The sequence below is a fragment of the Conger conger genome, chromosome 13 (assembly GCF_963514075.1).
Source record: "Conger conger chromosome 13, fConCon1.1, whole genome shotgun sequence".
Taxonomy (NCBI): Eukaryota; Metazoa; Chordata; class Actinopteri; order Anguilliformes; family Congridae; genus Conger; species Conger conger.
The window spans coordinates 45,048,017-45,064,973 of NC_083772.1; the positions used below are offsets into that span (position 1 = coordinate 45,048,017).

The window sequence follows — 16,957 nt, forward strand, 5'->3', positions numbered from 1 at the left end:
GATTCAGTCTAAATTACCCAAAACTAGTGACTGTTAGTTAATTGGATAGACAGTTAGTGCGTTCATATAGCGAATACTGTATAATATCTATGTTAGTTGTTATTAGTCAGTTAGTGCCATCAACACCATGAACTAGTAAGAAAACGCGAGGCTGAGAAGGAATCGTTGAAAGCCGGAAATCTCCGGAACCACCCGAATAGTGCAGCACGCAGACAGGGGAGTGACTAGGGCTCAGAAACGTACAGACAGCGACATAACAGGGGAAGACAAATGCAATGAACTGTAATGGATGACAAATAACCAGATATGAATAATCATAAATAACAAAAATGACAAATAAACAAACAGACTAGAATCAGAAACATTACAGACTGTTCCGTTAAAACTGATTTCCTAAGCGGGAATCGAACCCATTAGAGCGCAGCAATGTCGAAGACTGCATTACGCTTTCTTGGTCTGATCATTTGAGACAATTCAGCGCGGCTTACCTGTATTTACAAGAGGTAAATGGGCTAATTTAAATTCTTTATCAGCGGATTATGTATTGTTACGCAGCTTAATCTTATTTCATTTGCGGTTCGCTGTCGATCATAGCTGTTGTCCTACAGTTTTAGAGGTGAACTACCAAACGAGATTCGAATCAAGTCGTATCAATTGAATTAACGTTAGTTTTAACATTTATACGAACAACGGAATAGTAACAACAGAGAGGTAAGTAGTATTCATATGTTTTCCTTGATTACAACGTGGCAGAAATTATATTACTGTAACTTCACCTAACGTTACTGTACTTTCAAACGAGTGTAGCCATTCATTAATTCCCCCATTCATTCAAAATAATTAGCATGCTAGCTATCTAACGTTAACTACGTTCATTGTACAGTCAATATGACAAGAATGTGTTTCAACTTGGCACTTAAGTTTATTGTTAGTAAACATACTTATTGTTCGTTAGGATTTCCATAATTTCAATTGTACGAATGTAAATGTAATACTCCAACAATTAAATACATTGCACACGACAGGATGGGTCATTGCTGTGAATTTAATAGCTAATCCCATCAGGCATTTTTTTACGTTTGCAATAACAGATGGAGAAATGCCTGCTGTGGCCAGACCACATTGCTCAAAGAGTTCCAGAAGTATGTGCGTCGATTTCACTCTCAGAAGGTAACACCAAATAAATAAAGAAGCAGCAAATATTTTTTTAAACGCACCATTACCTAATGCTGTATGTCCTGTTTGACTTTATTGATCGTAAATGAGTACTTATTTTCTTCAATGTCTGAAGTAATCTGCTCCTACTGCAGCAACAGCACCAGCACAGGGAACTGTCTGGGGGAGTCTGCTGGTTCTGCACCAGCACAGGGGGCTGTGGGGCAGAGTCAATACCAGCGGCCAAATCCACCCATCTCACCATCTGGCCCATGGAGGAGCACATTGATTTCAATGGTAAATGGAAAATACTGCACTTTGATGACTTGCTAATAATAATTGATGACATTAATGCATGATAACTGACTAACATTAATGATTTTACAGACACAAGGCCCTCCCAGTTCAACCTTGGCCCCAACCTCAGTACAGCAACCCCTCTCCAGCATGCACCACTGTCTCAATAAGTGAGTAAACTTTATTTATATAGCACCTTTCAAGGACAAGCGCCACAAAGTGCTTCACACTGTGCAACTGCAGTACGTATACACACATATCCACAAAACAACAACATTAAACAAACAATTTCTAGCGCGTCGATTGAAGGCCTGTCTAAACAGATTAGTCTTTAGACTCCACTTAAAGGTGTCCACAGTATTCGCAGATCTTATATATTTTACCATTTAATATCAATGGGAAGGCTGTTCCATAACCTAGGAGTAACTAATGGCATACCCCACATTTCCTCACTAAAGGCATGCATGCTGGTTTGCCATATTTTAATGTTATAAACTTAACCTCTTTTTGTAAATGAGACATCAACAATTATAATTGTAATTATATTCCCCTGGATGTTTGTACAGGCAGAAGACCCACCAACTTCAGCTACAGCATCAGTCACCAGTCCCAGTGCAGCTGTGGGGAGTCCCCCAGTGCCATGTCCTACTGTGTCAGTAAGTAATGTAATATTTAAATGTGCCGTTAACACAGAACCAGCTACTTAATCTCTTATTGTCTATTTATGAATGGACAAGTACATGCTGTCATTTTCAGACAGTGTGCAGACCATGCCAGAGCCACTGACAGTTCAACCTCCCTATCTGTGGTTGGATACCTTACCACCAGAGGACCACAAATGGAGCGCAACCATGGTCTTCAGGGTGGGGGCCAAAGGCAAACCAGAGCTGTAGGGCAACCACCACAGCCAGGCCTCCTGGGCCATCAGGCTTTGACTCCCGACAGGTTCTTCCCACCCTCTCCTGCTGTGGGTGCCCTGCAAACTGTGGAGGCTGAAGGTGGTCTGTCCCACTCCTGATTGTAGAAGGCGCCAATGAACGGGTGCAGGTCTGCACAAGAGGGCACGACAGGTTCTGGACATTGACTGGATAGTAGTGCAATAAGTCCCATGTCTCCTGGAGCCAGACTGTCCTGCAGCAGGTGGATTTGGCCCACCAATCAGAGTTCAGTACGATCTTCACGCAGAATTGGGTCAAAGCTCTTTCATCATAAATGTAACGTCATCTTCACATGTGGCGGCACGGATGGTGCAGTGGGTAGCACTGCCACCTCACAGCAAGGAGGTCCTGGGCTCGAAACCCTGTCGGCCGGGGCCTCTCTGTGCGGAGTTTGCATGTTCTCCCTGTGTTTGCGTGGGTTTCCTCCGGGTACTCCGGTTTCCTCCCACAGTCCAAAGACATGCACGTTAGGCTGACTGGAGAGTCTAAATTGCCCATAGGTATGAGTGTGTGAGTGAATGGTGTGTGTGCCCTGTGATGGACTGGCGACCTGTCCAGGGTGTATTCCTGCCTTTCGCCCAATGTATGCTGGGATAGGCTCCAGCCCCCCTGCGACCCTATTCAGGATAAGCGGGTTAAGATAATGGATGGATCTTCACATGTTATAAGGTGTATCCATCCCAACTTTAGCATGGGCCAACTATTTGCTCAACCTTTTTACAGTGAATTGCATGTAATCCTCTACTTAAGACCATGAAAATGTGAAATTTGTTTTTGTAAAATACATTATTTTATTTTCATGGGCCATTACAGATTGTTGCATTCAGTCAATATTTTCAATAAAGATAACATCATGTTATTGGACACCCAATAATCTAGAAATGTTGTTAAAAATCTGTAATTACTGTAACATCACATTCTCTTTAGTTCTTTGTTGACTGTTGAACGTTATATCTAATATAACAATGTTTTATTTAAAATAGTGTTATTTCAATTGTTCAATTGCGAAGTAGAATACAATATAAATATTTTGAAATGTAAAGTTTCTATGTTTATTTTCTATATGCACTGAAGAACACAGGTTGACACATATTAACACATAGTAGATTTTTGGATTTTAATATAAACATGCAGTTGGGTGTGGTTTTCTGTCAATATTTTATTTTTACATACAATCTTATCAGTAAAGTATACTCAAATTTCAATAACACAATAAGATATGATTCTACAATAGTCATTCAGGTAAGACCCAGCAAGTTGATTATTAAACAGCAAAACAATAATGAAATGAAATAATAAACTTAAACATGACATATGCATTTTATAATTTCTTTGAAAGAAAAAAAAAAGATTCCACATTTGAAAGGGATGTGGCATCAGGATTCGAACCTGGTGCTTGTGTCCACACCTAATAGGAAACCATGCAATGTAAAAATAATTATTTTTATGTTTGTACAGCATGGAAATGTCAAATGATGACTGCAGCTGGGAAGGGATGCTTCTAAACTTCTCATTTCCCCCTCTCTTTCTTCTTTTCCTCCTTTTCTCCTCCTTTTTCTTCTTCCTTCTTCCCCATCTTAGATGGTCTATTGTTCCCCAGCTTGAATGCAGCGCTTTGGACCGCAACCTAAAACCACTGAAATAGAACTAAAGTAAAAATGTAATTAATTAATTAATTAATTAAATTATTGTTCATGGCTATCGGGGCCATGTGAAGTCTATTGATGAAAGTGTTCAGCTAAATCCAATAATGTAAATGGACTACATGAACTGTGTTAGCGCATTTCTGTCTTCATAAAGAACATGTTACATGTTTTGAAATTTAGAAGGCTTTGATTTTTTTTATATGTCTTTAAGCTTCACAACAAATAATTCAGCACTTGTTTTAGTGAAAAATGCATTGAATGCATTGAGCAAGACTGTCTCCCCAAACATTCTGGACCATTCACACCTTTTTGTATTTCTGGTCCATTTATAAAATATGAGCAAGGAAGTTTAAAAATAATTGCAAAAACACCACACAGGGAAAATGATAAGCCCCGGAAAACTGGCCAAATCGAGTGATTTTAAAATTGAGATTTTTTTTGGATGGAAATGAATAGGAAATGGGTGAAATATGATGAAAGAAAGTGGGAAAATGATAAGCTGGCATGCCCCATGGCATACAGCCTTCTCACATGATTCCTTCAGTCGGGTGGTTTCCTTTATTCGGTCACTTTACTACTTGTACTTTTATCCATCGCTGAAGTTACTGAAATCAAAGACAACTGTGTTCCTCTTAAGTTTATCTGCTCAAACACTCCTGCATTACTGCTGCAAGTATGTGTCATGCAAACTATGCATGTCTGCACAAGCAACACATGTTTCTTCTGTAGGCTTCTGCGGTTTCACTGCGTGCATTTCCACACTGGCCGGGAATGGTGGGCCCTCCACTAACTTATTACACTAAATTTTTATATACAAAAATTAAACAGCGTAAATGGTCTCCATGGTCATTACTAGATAAATACCAGTGGGAATGTGTCTCAAATATGTTATTTGTTGACATGAAAAAGTCATATTTTTTATTTAGTTACTTGCACTTCTGCATTCATCTTCCAACCTTCTGTGAAATTAAATTTGAATAAGTGGCGGGAATGTTGCGCCAGACACACCCAGTGGAAAACAACATATAGAGGAGAATTCAGTTCAACTGTATTTGTATAGCACTAACAGAAGTTTGTCACAAAGAGTATAGAAGGGAAGACACCAGGCCTGAACCGCCAAAACAGCAAGCCCATGAGGCAAAGAAATCCCTCGTGGGGAAAAAACTGGGGAGGAAATCTCAGGAGGGACCTAGCAGTAGAGGGGGAACCCAACCTCCACTGGCCACCAAGGTGTAAGTTAGCGTAATGGTAAATGGATAGAATGGAAATGTTATAAGAAATACATATTAAAACTATTAAAATGGGTTGAACAGGTTACAGTAAGGTAACACATTAGCTTGAAGAGTAGGAAGTCCAAATAAGAGGGAAAATAGTAAGTTTAGAGAAGGATGAGATGCATCTATAGCTCCAGGATGTGTTAACGTATGGGAGTCAGGGGAGGAGCAGAAACAGGGCTGCGGGCGGCCCGCGGCCTCACGGCAACAGAGCACACAAACACATTGAACTGATATCGCTACAAAATGCCATCGTGATATCGAATATATGCTTTTTTCATATAAAAACCACACTTTATCGACGTCAAATAACGAGTGGATTTCACTAGTTGTCAGGCGAATCTACGAAAGTTTCCATCACATTGCCAACTGGCGCCGTGGCTTAGTTGGTTAAAGCGCCTGTCTAGTAAACAGGAGATCCTGGGTTCGAATCCCAGCGGTGCCTTTTGAGGAAGACCGTAGAATATTTAGGCGTATTCCACTGCTGCTAGGTAATGCTGGTTGCTACGTCCTGCAATAAAACACCGTTCAAAGTCGCATCTAGTCGAAATGGGTTATTTCCGTCAAAAGGAGGCCCGTGGTGGATAAAATAGCCTGTGAATTGGCTACCTTGCAGAAAACGGAGGAGGCCAATATACATGTCGAGCGGAATGCCTTCCAATTTGCATGCTGTCTTGCATTACATTACAGTCGAGAGAGCACTGGCAAAGTACACTCGCCCGTCATTGGTCAGCAGCGAAGGAGGACTCTATCATGGAAACGAGCGAATGTAATACATTATGCGTATCCACTAAAAGCCCCGTTTTGTGAAGTATCTGAGCACGTTTATCTTAGGTTTCTGCTTGCTCGCCAACATTTCAGAGGTACGTTTTTCGTAGTTACGACCAGAACCGTCCAAGTTCGAGTTCGATTACAGCAGTCCGTCAATGTTAAGTGACGTAGGTAACAGCCTACTCTGTTTACATATAACGTGTTAAAACTGGTTTTGAATCATTCGTTTTGGTTGTATCCGGAGGAAAATACATTTGGTGTCTTGATAGCTTGCTAGTTCATACTGAAATCTGAAATGAAAGCGCGTTGCATCGCCTCAGTGGAATTGGCGACTGACAGATCACGCAGAGAACAGCATTTTTAGCTACGTGGGTTTTATACTGTTTTATGCGCGCGCTTGCTAAAGGTACAGCGATGAACACTAGTGTGAGAAACATGGAAGCAAAACTAGACGCTAAGAAGCCAGACGCCTGTTTAGAACAGACATTTACAGCCCTGACCGTGGACGATGTGTATGAAATAGCCAAACTAATCGGGTCCGAGGTAGAAAAGCTCATTGATAGCTTTGGCAAAGAGAGCGTTGAGGGCTTGGTGCCTAAAATAGTAAAAGTTTTGGAGCTTCTGGAGAGTTTCTCTGCTAGGAACCAAGTGTACAGCTCCAAAGAAGAGGAGATTTTAAAAGCTTTCGAGGCTCTCCAGATACAGAATCAAAAGAAGAGGAGCGTGAAAGAATCTGAGGACAACCGCAACAATAACGAAATAAGGGTAAGTGGAGATATACAGATATACGGATAATACAGTTAATACCCTAATCCTCTTCCCCTGTGACACTGAGTATAAATAGCCGCACTCGGTCTTTCGAGTCACAACTCACAATCGAAAGTAGCCTACTCGGAAAAACCTACAATAGCTACAATTTAGCCGTCTATGTAATTACGTATGATAGAACGCATGTAATTTTAGCTCACTGCAATAATATTCCCACACATACCGTTCCAGGCAGTTTTATTTCTCAATTTATGTATTCGAGCCAGCTTGGTTGGTATTGCTTTTGAATTGTCATTTATAAATCGATCACATTGCACGTGGGTTAACATTTTAAAACAAAATGGAGTAATTCCCTCATTGTGATTTCAGTAATTTGCTATCCCCCAAATCTCAATCAGGCCAATGCATGTTTTTGTTTATGTTATAACATTAGTTATTACGTGCATGCACTGGATTCAGACCATTGTCCAATAATGGTTTTTACATATTTCACATTTTAACCTTGACGCGGCCTTGCTCCAAACAAATCTATAGACCGTACACGGTTAAACGTGCTAGTATACGCTACTATACGTGCTAAGTAGCCTAATGTTGTATAAACCTCGCCTTGTAATTTTTGGGGTTTCCACAAACGGAAGGTTCTTAGCTCTGCGTACCATACTGTCTCAAAACTAAGCGAACTATCGCAGTGTAATTGGCGAATGGAACAGAGCAGGTTTGTGCCATTTCCTTGGTCACGTTTGTACACGACTCGACTTGACAGTGATAGAAATGTTCTTACAGATACAGCTGTTTGGTCAGTTTGTTACGTAACAGTATTGTGTAACCACTGCACAGAATGTATTTGGTTTGATGGGAGCTCGTTATTTGGAGCTGCTTGCCTTTCCGGAAATTCTCTTGAAACTTTTAGTTTTGGTACCATTTTGTGTTAGTTTTTAAATTGGTAAAAATACCACTTCCCCTTAGTGAATAACGGCACATTCAGACCGCACTTCTAGCTATTTAATATTTAGCTCGTTGTGTCAGAAGACTGACAGTGCCATTTTATGTTTTACTCTTAGCTGTTATATAACTACACAACACACGTTGTTCCAGCGCTACAAAATGTTTCTGCTTTGACACCTGCTGGGAACAGACTACTGCACTTATCGCAACGGTATTCTGTAGTGGCGAAGCCATAAAATGTATGTGTTGTTCATGTCTAACGCCTTAGTTCGCTAGGTTTTGTTGAATTCCCGCCCACAAGGGCAGAGAGAAGGGCTGCACTGTGTCCCGTGGTGGGAGGGGAACAAGAGAACTCCGCGTTTTGGTACACTGTGCGAGGGCACGATGTTATACTGGAATGCAACAGGGCAACTTCAAGTAGCCCCGGACACAGCGACTTTCAGCTCCTTCCTCTGTCCAAGAATAATTGTCCAAGTAGGTTGGTGGTATGTAATGAGAGAATTGTTGGCGTTCCAGCAAGACTAGTTTTATTGTAGTCAAAATTGCAAAGTGCAGGACTTTCGGCATGAGCGATTTGAGGAGAATTGCTCTATGGAAATAATGAAATCAAAATGTAACTAGATGGAACTGAAGCCTCACAACCACACCCATAAAGCACTCCATGCAAAACCAAGAAACTCTGAACCATTTGCCAGCGATTACTATTCATTATATGGAGCATGTGAGCATTCATATTATGCCACTGGACAATTTGTGTGTGTCTGCAGGCTTTGCAACACTGGAATCAGCAAAGCTGCACCATTTAGCTGTGCACATTCAAATGTGTGTGTAATATAAATGGTAAATGTTTGAATTTATCCAAAGCGCTGTACAACTGATGCTTCCCATTCGGCCATTCTCACACACTCACACACCAACGGCGATTGGATGCCATGCAAGGCACCAACCAGCTTGTCAAGAGCAATTGGCCGTTAGGTGTCTTGCTCTGGGACACTTCAACACACCCAGGGTGGGAGCGAACCGGCAACCCTCCGACTTCCAGACGACTCCTCTTACCTCCTGATGCCTAATATGTGCTTGTGTGTGTCTGTGTGTGTGTGTGTGTGTGTGTGTGTGTGTGTGTCTGTGTGTGTGTGTGTCTGTGTGTGTGTGTGTCTGTGTGTGTGTGTGTGTGTGTGTGTGTCTGTGTGTGTGTGTGTCTGTGTGTGTGTGTGTGTGTGTGTGTGTGTGTGTACACACAGGACCTCCAGCAGAAGGAGCAGAAATGGAGGAAGAGGTCAGAGGGCCTGGAGGCCCAAATACTGGAGCTGCAGGAGGAGAACCAGGAACTGCTCAATCAACTGAGGAGCCACAGCAAGGGAGGTAGGACACGCATGTGCTCACACACACACACACACACACGTCCAGAGACACACATGTGTACACACACATTCACATTCACACACACACACACACACACACACACACACACACACATCCAGAGACACACGCATGCACCCATGCACACACACACCCAGAGACACACATGCACCCACGCAGACACACACACCGATATTTGTTATTCTAAAATCATCCATTTCAGCACAAGGCTTTAGGTTGAGCAGTTCTGGTCGTTCTCCAGTATCTAATTTGATGTTGTGTTTCCTGTGTGAATGCTCTGTAGTATGAATGTGTGTGGTCAGAGGTGAAGCCTACAGATCTGTGAAGCTCTCGCCCTCGGCACCAATATAAATTCATACAGAGCAGCATGCTGCAGGCCCAGTACTGGAGCCTCATTCTTATTTTGTGTCAGTGAGTGAATGCGGTTCCAGTCCCTGTGGGTAGATGTGGTTCTGATCCCTGCGGGTGGATGCGGCTATGATCCGGGTGGATTTGGTTCTGATCTGAGTGGTTACAGTTCCACTCCCTGTGGGTGGATGCGGTTCTGATCCCTGTGGGTGGATGTGGTTCTGATCCCTGTGGGTGGATGCGGTTATGATCCGGATGGATTTGGTTCTGATCTGAGTGGTTATGGTTCCACTCCCTGCGGGTGGATGCGGTTCTGATCCCTGTGGGTGGATGTGGTTCTAGTGCCTGCGGGTGGATGTGGTGAATGCAGTTCTGATCCGGGTGGTTGCGGTTCTGGTTCTGACCCAGCCCCTGTTCCCCAGGCCAGGTGCAGCAGCAGGAGCGGGAGGTGATGCTGAAGCTAAAGGAGGTGGTGGACAGACAGAGAGACGAAATCAGAGCAAAAGTGCTGGAGATCAGCAGCGTTTCTAAAGAGGTGGAGGCGGTAAGAAACACACACACGCACCCACCCTGACCGTCAGTGGCAGGACAGTGTTGTTGCCTTGGCTGATGTTTCATGTTAGTTTATTTGCTTTATGAGCAGTAGCAGATCAATGAGTAACCTGCTGAGCTGTGACCTGGAGAACAGTCCCACCTCAGAGAACAAGTCTGAACAGTTGTCCCTGCTTGGCCTGATCCTGCCACTACATGCACAAACACATGACCCTGACTGAATGGTAAAATAAAGTAAGATTCCATTTTGGGAAGGGTATTGGGTCTCATCCCTGGAGCCAGGCCTGTGGTGGAGTCCGCATGTGAGCACGTGTGATAGACAGGCAGTCCGTGTACCTCGGCCAGGCTCAGCTCGAAAGAACTACCTGGGATCACCGTCCGTAAGGTTCAGGGTAGGGGTCAGGTTCAGTGCCCGTTGGGCAACGGTCGGGAGCGGAGTGGATCCTGGCATTGTTTGCTCGGGCGGCGTGACTAAGTCTTGGCACGTGGCACATTACCTCACAGGTAGGGAAAGAGCCAGAGCTAGTGCGGGAGGTGGAGAGCTACCAGCTATATATAGTTAGGCTCACCTCTATGCACAGTGTTGGCTCTGGAAACAAACTCCTTGATTGAGGGTGATCTCTCTCCCAGTGAGGAGTGGGGAAACTCCTGAGTCCCTGGCTGGTGCCCGCTCAGTTAGGATAGGGTCGCATCAAAGCTACTGCACGTGGCAGACTCTGTTGTATGTGCTTATGCGCTGAAGAGCAGTTTAGAGTTCTCTGGAGAAGGTGGGATGTGTCCTGGCCCCACCTACTGACTCCATAGTCCTTCTGGGAGTCTTCAGTGCTCAAGTTGGTGATGAATGGAGGGGAAACTATTGACTAATTGATAATTTATGTTTTAATAATATTGAATAAGTTAAATCAAATATATTAATTTTACATTGGATAAGTGAAGGGTTTTAATAGTTGATGCACTTGTTTGGTATGCAGAGTGCTGAACGTTAAGTGCGGGTGTTTGTTGTTAAAATAGCTGGATTCGGAAATTGACCATATTTCACCTTAAACTTCACTTCCCTGATAGCCCCAAGTGGCTTGGAAAACCAATCGGCATCTCAGCAAGACCATTCAGCCTGTTCTTGGCAACAGCAGTGCAACTCTGACCTCAACTGAGGATACTGTGGGAACGTGGAAGGAACACTTTGAGGAACTCCTAAATCTAAGACATGCCCTCCGTTCAGGAGGCAGAGCTGGAACAGTCCAGCGGATCAGAACCCATCTCTGTGGCAGAAGTTACTGGGGTGGTTATTATGTAGAGCTCTACAGCCCCAGGGCGGGATGAGTATGGAAGCATGATCCGTGCCAAAATGAAGATGAAAGTGCAAATCGGCAATTGCGTTCAGTTTTCATTCTATGTGCGTAATAATTAAAATGAAAATGCAAAAGCTTGCTTCGCATTTTCATTTTCTAATTAATGTATGCACTTTATCTGACAATATTAAAATGTAAATGCAAAGTAATTCATATTCAGTTTCTCTCAACAAAACCCTGTCATAATTTAAATGAAAATTAAAAAAACAAATTAAAAACACAGTTTCTTATTGTAACCGCATTATCCATGACAAAAATCAAATGATAATTAAATTGGCCCATTTTTCATGTTTTTGAGGCACAAGGGTGACATAAATAAAATGAAATGCGTTTGCATTATCATTTTCATGTGTTCATGCAAAAACCCTGCCAAAATTCTAATTGATAATGCAAACCCTAATGCATTTTCTTTCTCAAAGTCATGAGACCTGTCAATCAAACTGTCTAAGCGGGTCTTGAATAAATGCGTGACTGACATTCCAGTCCAGTGTCCTGGTTGGCTCTGTAAATACTGACCAGCGAATGACAAATTGCATTAAGTTTGTGAACTTTGTTAGCTGGCTAGTTAGCTAGCATTAGCATCAATATTTAGTGGGAGGCAGTATTTATTTATCCTCTCTGATTCCGGTGCCGTGTATAGTCTGTGGTTAGCCTTTATAGTATAGTGTATAGTCTTTCATTAATCGAAGCCGAGCTATTGGAGCCCATAATGCCTGTTGCCAGTGGTCTCTCAGTGTCGAAAAGAAAATAAGCCAGGCAGTCGTACTTTAGAAAATAATATTTCACTAACCAATTGTAAGTTAGCCTTACTTTAACACGCTCAGTTTAGACATCAGAATGAAGCTGTGTTAGCTCGCTACATACAGTCCCCTCTAAAAGTATTGGAACATCAAGGTCAATTCCTTTGTTTTTGCTATATACTGAAGACAATTGTGTTTAAGGTCAAAAGATTGACATGAGATGACAGATCCGAATTTCAGCTTATATTTCCGAGCTTGCATAGCTGCTTCTGGAGTGGGCTCACTAATCTTTCCTGATGATGCAACTCTTGATGGTAGCAGCAGGATGAATTCATAGGTTGACAAATACTGTTTGTGTCCAAATTAATTGGGAGGAACTTCATCATGCAGCAAGGCAATGACCCAAAACACACTGCCAACACAGCAAAGGACTTCATTAGGGAGAAAAAGTGGAATGTTTTAGACTGGCCAAGTAAATCACCAGACCTCTACTTGAGCATGCCTTCCACCTCCTGGAGAGGAGATTGAGGGGAAAAACCTCCCGAGACAAACAACTGAAAACAACCTAATTTACTTAAATACTCTCTGTTCCAATACATTTGCTCACCTAAATATTGGGTGGTCTGATACTAAAGGTGCTATGTTCCACGTAGTTTAACACATCTAGGTGTGAATACCAGGAAATAAAAGCTGAACTTCTGAACTTTTGTCTTGTGTTCATCTTTTTATCTGAACCCCAGTGTATTGCAGAAATAAAGGAATTTGCCTGGCTCTTCCAATACTTTTGGAGGGGACTGTATGTTAACGTTCCCATTGACCTCCGTTTGACATCCACTCGACATTGCTAATGTCAACCTCCAGATTAAATTAAATGAATGAGCAACCTCCAGATTAACTCTTTTAAAATGTTTTTATTTTTATCCATCATACGACAAAAAATACAAAGCCATTCGCCATTTTTCATAGGCTAAGCTATGCAGGACAGGGTGAGACTGGGTGACAGGTTGAGGAGCTTCAGCAGTTGCTCCTCGTTGAGAGTTGAGCTGGGTTTGGCGCGTGGGTGCCTGGCTTTGGGCGGGTTCTTGGCACGTCCACCCAGTAGACCCAGCGGCAGGCCCAGGACACATTGGAGGGATTATATCTCCCTGGGATCGTCCTGGGATCGCCGGGATGAGCTGGAGGAAGCCTCTGGGGAGAGGCATGTCTCAGCTGCTCTGCTTGCGATTAACATCTGGTTAAAGTTCACATTCTCAGATATCTTTATACATTTTGGTTTCACCATGTAGAAATTACAGTAGCGTTTATACATAGTCCCCCCCCCCCCCCCCCCATTTCAAGGGACCTTAATGTTTAGGACACATGGCTCCACAGGTGTTTGTAACTGCTCAGTGTGTTTAATTGCCTCCATAATTAAGGTATAAAAGTGCTCCCAGCACCTGGCCTAATCTTTTGATCACCTTTGGAAACCATTACTGCTGTTTAGCAACATGAGGACCAAAGGTGTGCCAAGGAAAGTCAAAGATTATGAGAAACGAAAATACAGTAGTGTGCAGTGATGATTATACACTTAACACAATGAAGATAAATCAGAAACCAAGCACTATTCAAGTATTTATTTCATGTAATATTGGTTCGTGTCTAAGAAAATAAGTAAACAGATATTGATATTAATATATTATCAATATATTCTCTTGGAGAAAAAAAGGAAATATCTAGTCTGGCCACCCTTTGCTTTGATTACAGCATTTAATCGTTTACATATTTTTTTATTTCTTCACTTGTTAAACCATTCCATATGGTTTGAAGTTCATTCCAAAGAGATTCTTTCGATGTTACAACACATGTATTTATCTTGGTATCCAGCAAATCCCAGATTTGCTCAATCAGATTAAGGTCTGGACTTTGAGCGGGCCATGTCATAACTTTTATGTCACCAGATGATTCTTTTCATCAAGTGACCAACCCGCATCATGTAAGGCTACAATGCGGCTATGAACAATCTCAGAGAGCTCCTTCCGTCGTGCCATCATGTTTAACACTGTGACACTGCTCAAAGTTCATGTTACCTTAAATACAGGAACAACTGACCATCAGAAGCAATTTCTCAGAATAATGTTGCTTCAAACCAGTTTAAACAAATTGTTTAGCATCAGCAATCATGGAATGAGCCTTCAAACATGCATTCATGCTGTGCAAAAGTATAAAAAATAAAAATGTACATTTTTGTAAAATAATTATGTTTTCAGTGTTTCTGCTTAGTAGCCATACTTTTACCCTAATGTAATTGTGGAAATTATTTTTTTGTTTCATTGCCTACAATAGTATTGTTCAATACATTTCCCCAATAAAAAAAAAAAAAGAATATATTCGGACCCCTTTAAGACAAATGTGGTGTATAATCATCACCGCACACTACTGTACACCGGTTAGAGACATCGGCCAAACAAATTCAATTGTTTGGCACAAAATTAAGAAGAAAGAGAGCACTGGTGAGTTTACTACTCTCATAAACACTCTTCAGGAGTCATGTGTGCATTTGTCAGTGACCACTGTCTGCAGAAGACTTCATGAACTGAATACACTGCAAGATGCAAACCACTGGTTAGCCGTAAAAATCAGGATTACAGTTCGCCAAGAAGTACTTTAAAGAGCAACCACAGTTCTGGAAAAAGGTCTTGTGGACAGATGAGATGAAGATGAACTTGCATCAGAGTGATGGTGAGAGCAAAGTATGGAGGAGAGAAGGAACTGCCCAATATCCACCTGCATCTGTGAAACACGGTGGGAGCGTTACAGCTTGGGCATGTGTGGCTGGCAAAGTTACTGGCTCACTTATCTTCATTGATGATATAACATTACATTACATTACATTACAGGCATTTGGCAGATGCTCTTATCCAGAGCAACATACAGTTGATTAAGACCAAGGAGGAGACAATCCTCCCCTGGGTTAAGGGCCTTGCTCAAGGGCCCAACAGCTGTGCGGATCTTATTATGGCTACACTGGGATTCAAACCACCGACCTTGCAGGTCCCAGTCATGTGCCTTAACCACTACGCTACAGGCCGCCCCCTGCAGTAACTGCTGATGGTAGTGGCAAAATGAATTCTGAAGTGTATAGACCCATACTATCTGCTCACGTTCAAGCAAATGCCTCAAAACTCCTTGGCCGGCGGTTCATTCTGCAGCTAGACAATGATCCCGAATATACTGCTAAAGCAACAAAGGAGATTTTCACAGCTATAAAATGGTCATTTCTTGAGTGGCCATGAGAGAAGAGAGAACTTGAGGGGACTAGCCCCTGAAACAAACGAGGTAAAGAGGGCTGCACTACAGGCCTGGCAGAGCATCACCAGAGTAGACACCCAGCAACTGCTGATGTCCATGAATCACAGATTTCAAGCAGTCATTGCATGCAAAGGATATGCAACAATGACTACTTTAATTGACATAACATTGCTGTGTCCCAAACATTATGGTGCCCTAAGACACTACTGTACCCTTTATTAAATGTGCACTTTAACCACATGTGATTTTTTTATTACAAATCTTTACAACTCTCAAATTGTGGAGTACAGAAGCAAATAAATAAACGATGAGTCTTTGTTCCAAACATTATGGAGGGCACTGTATGCCACTACACACACAACCTGAGCAGCAGGTAATTATTACAGCATGCAGTGTGTGTGTGTAGTGGGGTTTCACAGTTACACCAGGCTGAGTGTGTGTGTGTGTGTGTGTGAGAGAGTGTGTGTGTGTGTGTGTGTGTGTGAGAGAGAGAGAGAGAGAGAGAGAGGGCGAGAGAGTGTGTGTGTGTGTGTGTGTAGTGGGGTTTCACAGTTACAGTAGGCTGAGTGTGTGTGTGTGTGTGTGTGTGTGTGTGTGTGTAGGCAGTTGTCACAGTGTGTGTGTGTGTGTAGGGGGTTATTATAGTGGCAGCAGGCTGAATGTGTGTGTGTGTGTGTGTGTGTGTGTGTGTGTGTGAGTGTGTGAGTGAGTGTGTGTGTGAGTGGGTGTGTGTGTGAGTGTGTAGGGGGTTATCACAGTGGCAGCAGGCTGAGTGTGTGTGTGTGTGTGTGTGTGTGTGTTACAGTTGCAGGAGCAGCTGGAGCGGTTCATGAAGATGAACAGTGAGTGTGTGTGTGTGTGTTACAGTTGCAGGAGCAGCTGGAGCGGTTCATGAAGATGAACGGTGAGTTGCGGCACAAGCAGAGCGTCACTCAGGCCCAGGTGAAGAGCGCTGTGGAGCGGAAGGCTGACCTGGAGGCCGACCTGCGCCACAAAGAGAAAGAGATCCAGAGACTGAGCTCCCAGCTGGAGACACTCCGCACAGCACAGGTGTGTGAGTGTGAGTGTGTGTGTGTGTGTCTGTGTGTGTGTGTGTGTGTGTGTGTGTGTATGCGTGTGTGTGTGTGTGTGTGTGTGTGTGTGTGTGTGTGTGTGTGTGTATGTGTGTGTATGTTTGTGTGTCTGTGTGAGTGAGTGTGTGTGTGTGTGTGTCAGTTTGTGTGTCTGTGAGTGTGTATGTATGTGTGTGTGTGTATGTATGCGTGTGTGTGTGTATGTGTATGCATATGCGGGTGTTTGTCTATGTGAGTGTGTGTGTGTCTGTGTGAGTGTGTGTGTGTGTGTGTGCTTGTGTGTGTGTGTATGTGTGAGTGTGTGTGTGTGTGTGTGTGTGTGTGTGTGTGTGTGTGTGTGTGTGTGTGTGTGTGCGTGTGTGTGTATGTGTATGTGTGTGTGTATGCATATGCGGGTGTTTGTCTATGTGAGTGTGTGTCTGTGTGAGTGTGT

General features: G+C 42.8%; 1 protein-coding gene, 1 long non-coding RNA gene and 1 other non-coding gene across 4 annotated transcripts in view; all 3 read left to right on the forward strand.

Annotated features, from left to right (window-relative positions):
* Positions 1-204: 204 nt before the first annotated feature.
* LOC133108644 (uncharacterized) lies at positions 205-3,289 on the forward strand. The gene is made up of 5 exons (XR_009704683.1): positions 205-711; positions 1,092-1,170; positions 1,311-1,452; positions 1,543-1,622; positions 2,019-3,289. It is a non-coding gene; the product is annotated as an uncharacterized LOC133108644 (long non-coding RNA).
* A 2,392-nt stretch (positions 3,290-5,681) lies between these two features.
* trnat-agu (transfer RNA threonine (anticodon AGU)) lies at positions 5,682-5,755 on the forward strand. The gene has a single exon. It is a non-coding gene; the product is annotated as a tRNA-Thr (tRNA).
* Positions 5,756-6,006: 251 nt separating this feature from the next.
* The window catches only part of rilp (Rab interacting lysosomal protein), a 16,133-nt gene continuing 5,182 nt past the window's right edge, over positions 6,007-16,957 (forward strand). The window contains exons 1-4 of one of the 2 annotated variants that reach the window (XM_061217888.1): positions 6,007-6,846; positions 9,036-9,156; positions 9,945-10,066; positions 16,319-16,501. In XM_061217888.1, the coding sequence (XP_061073872.1) occupies positions 6,469-6,846; positions 9,036-9,156; positions 9,945-10,066; positions 16,319-16,501 (804 nt within the window). In that variant the 5' untranslated portion in view covers positions 6,007-6,468. The remainder of the gene's footprint in view (positions 6,847-9,035; positions 9,157-9,944; positions 10,067-16,318; positions 16,502-16,957) is intronic. The other variant, XM_061217890.1, reaches the window with a different exon arrangement.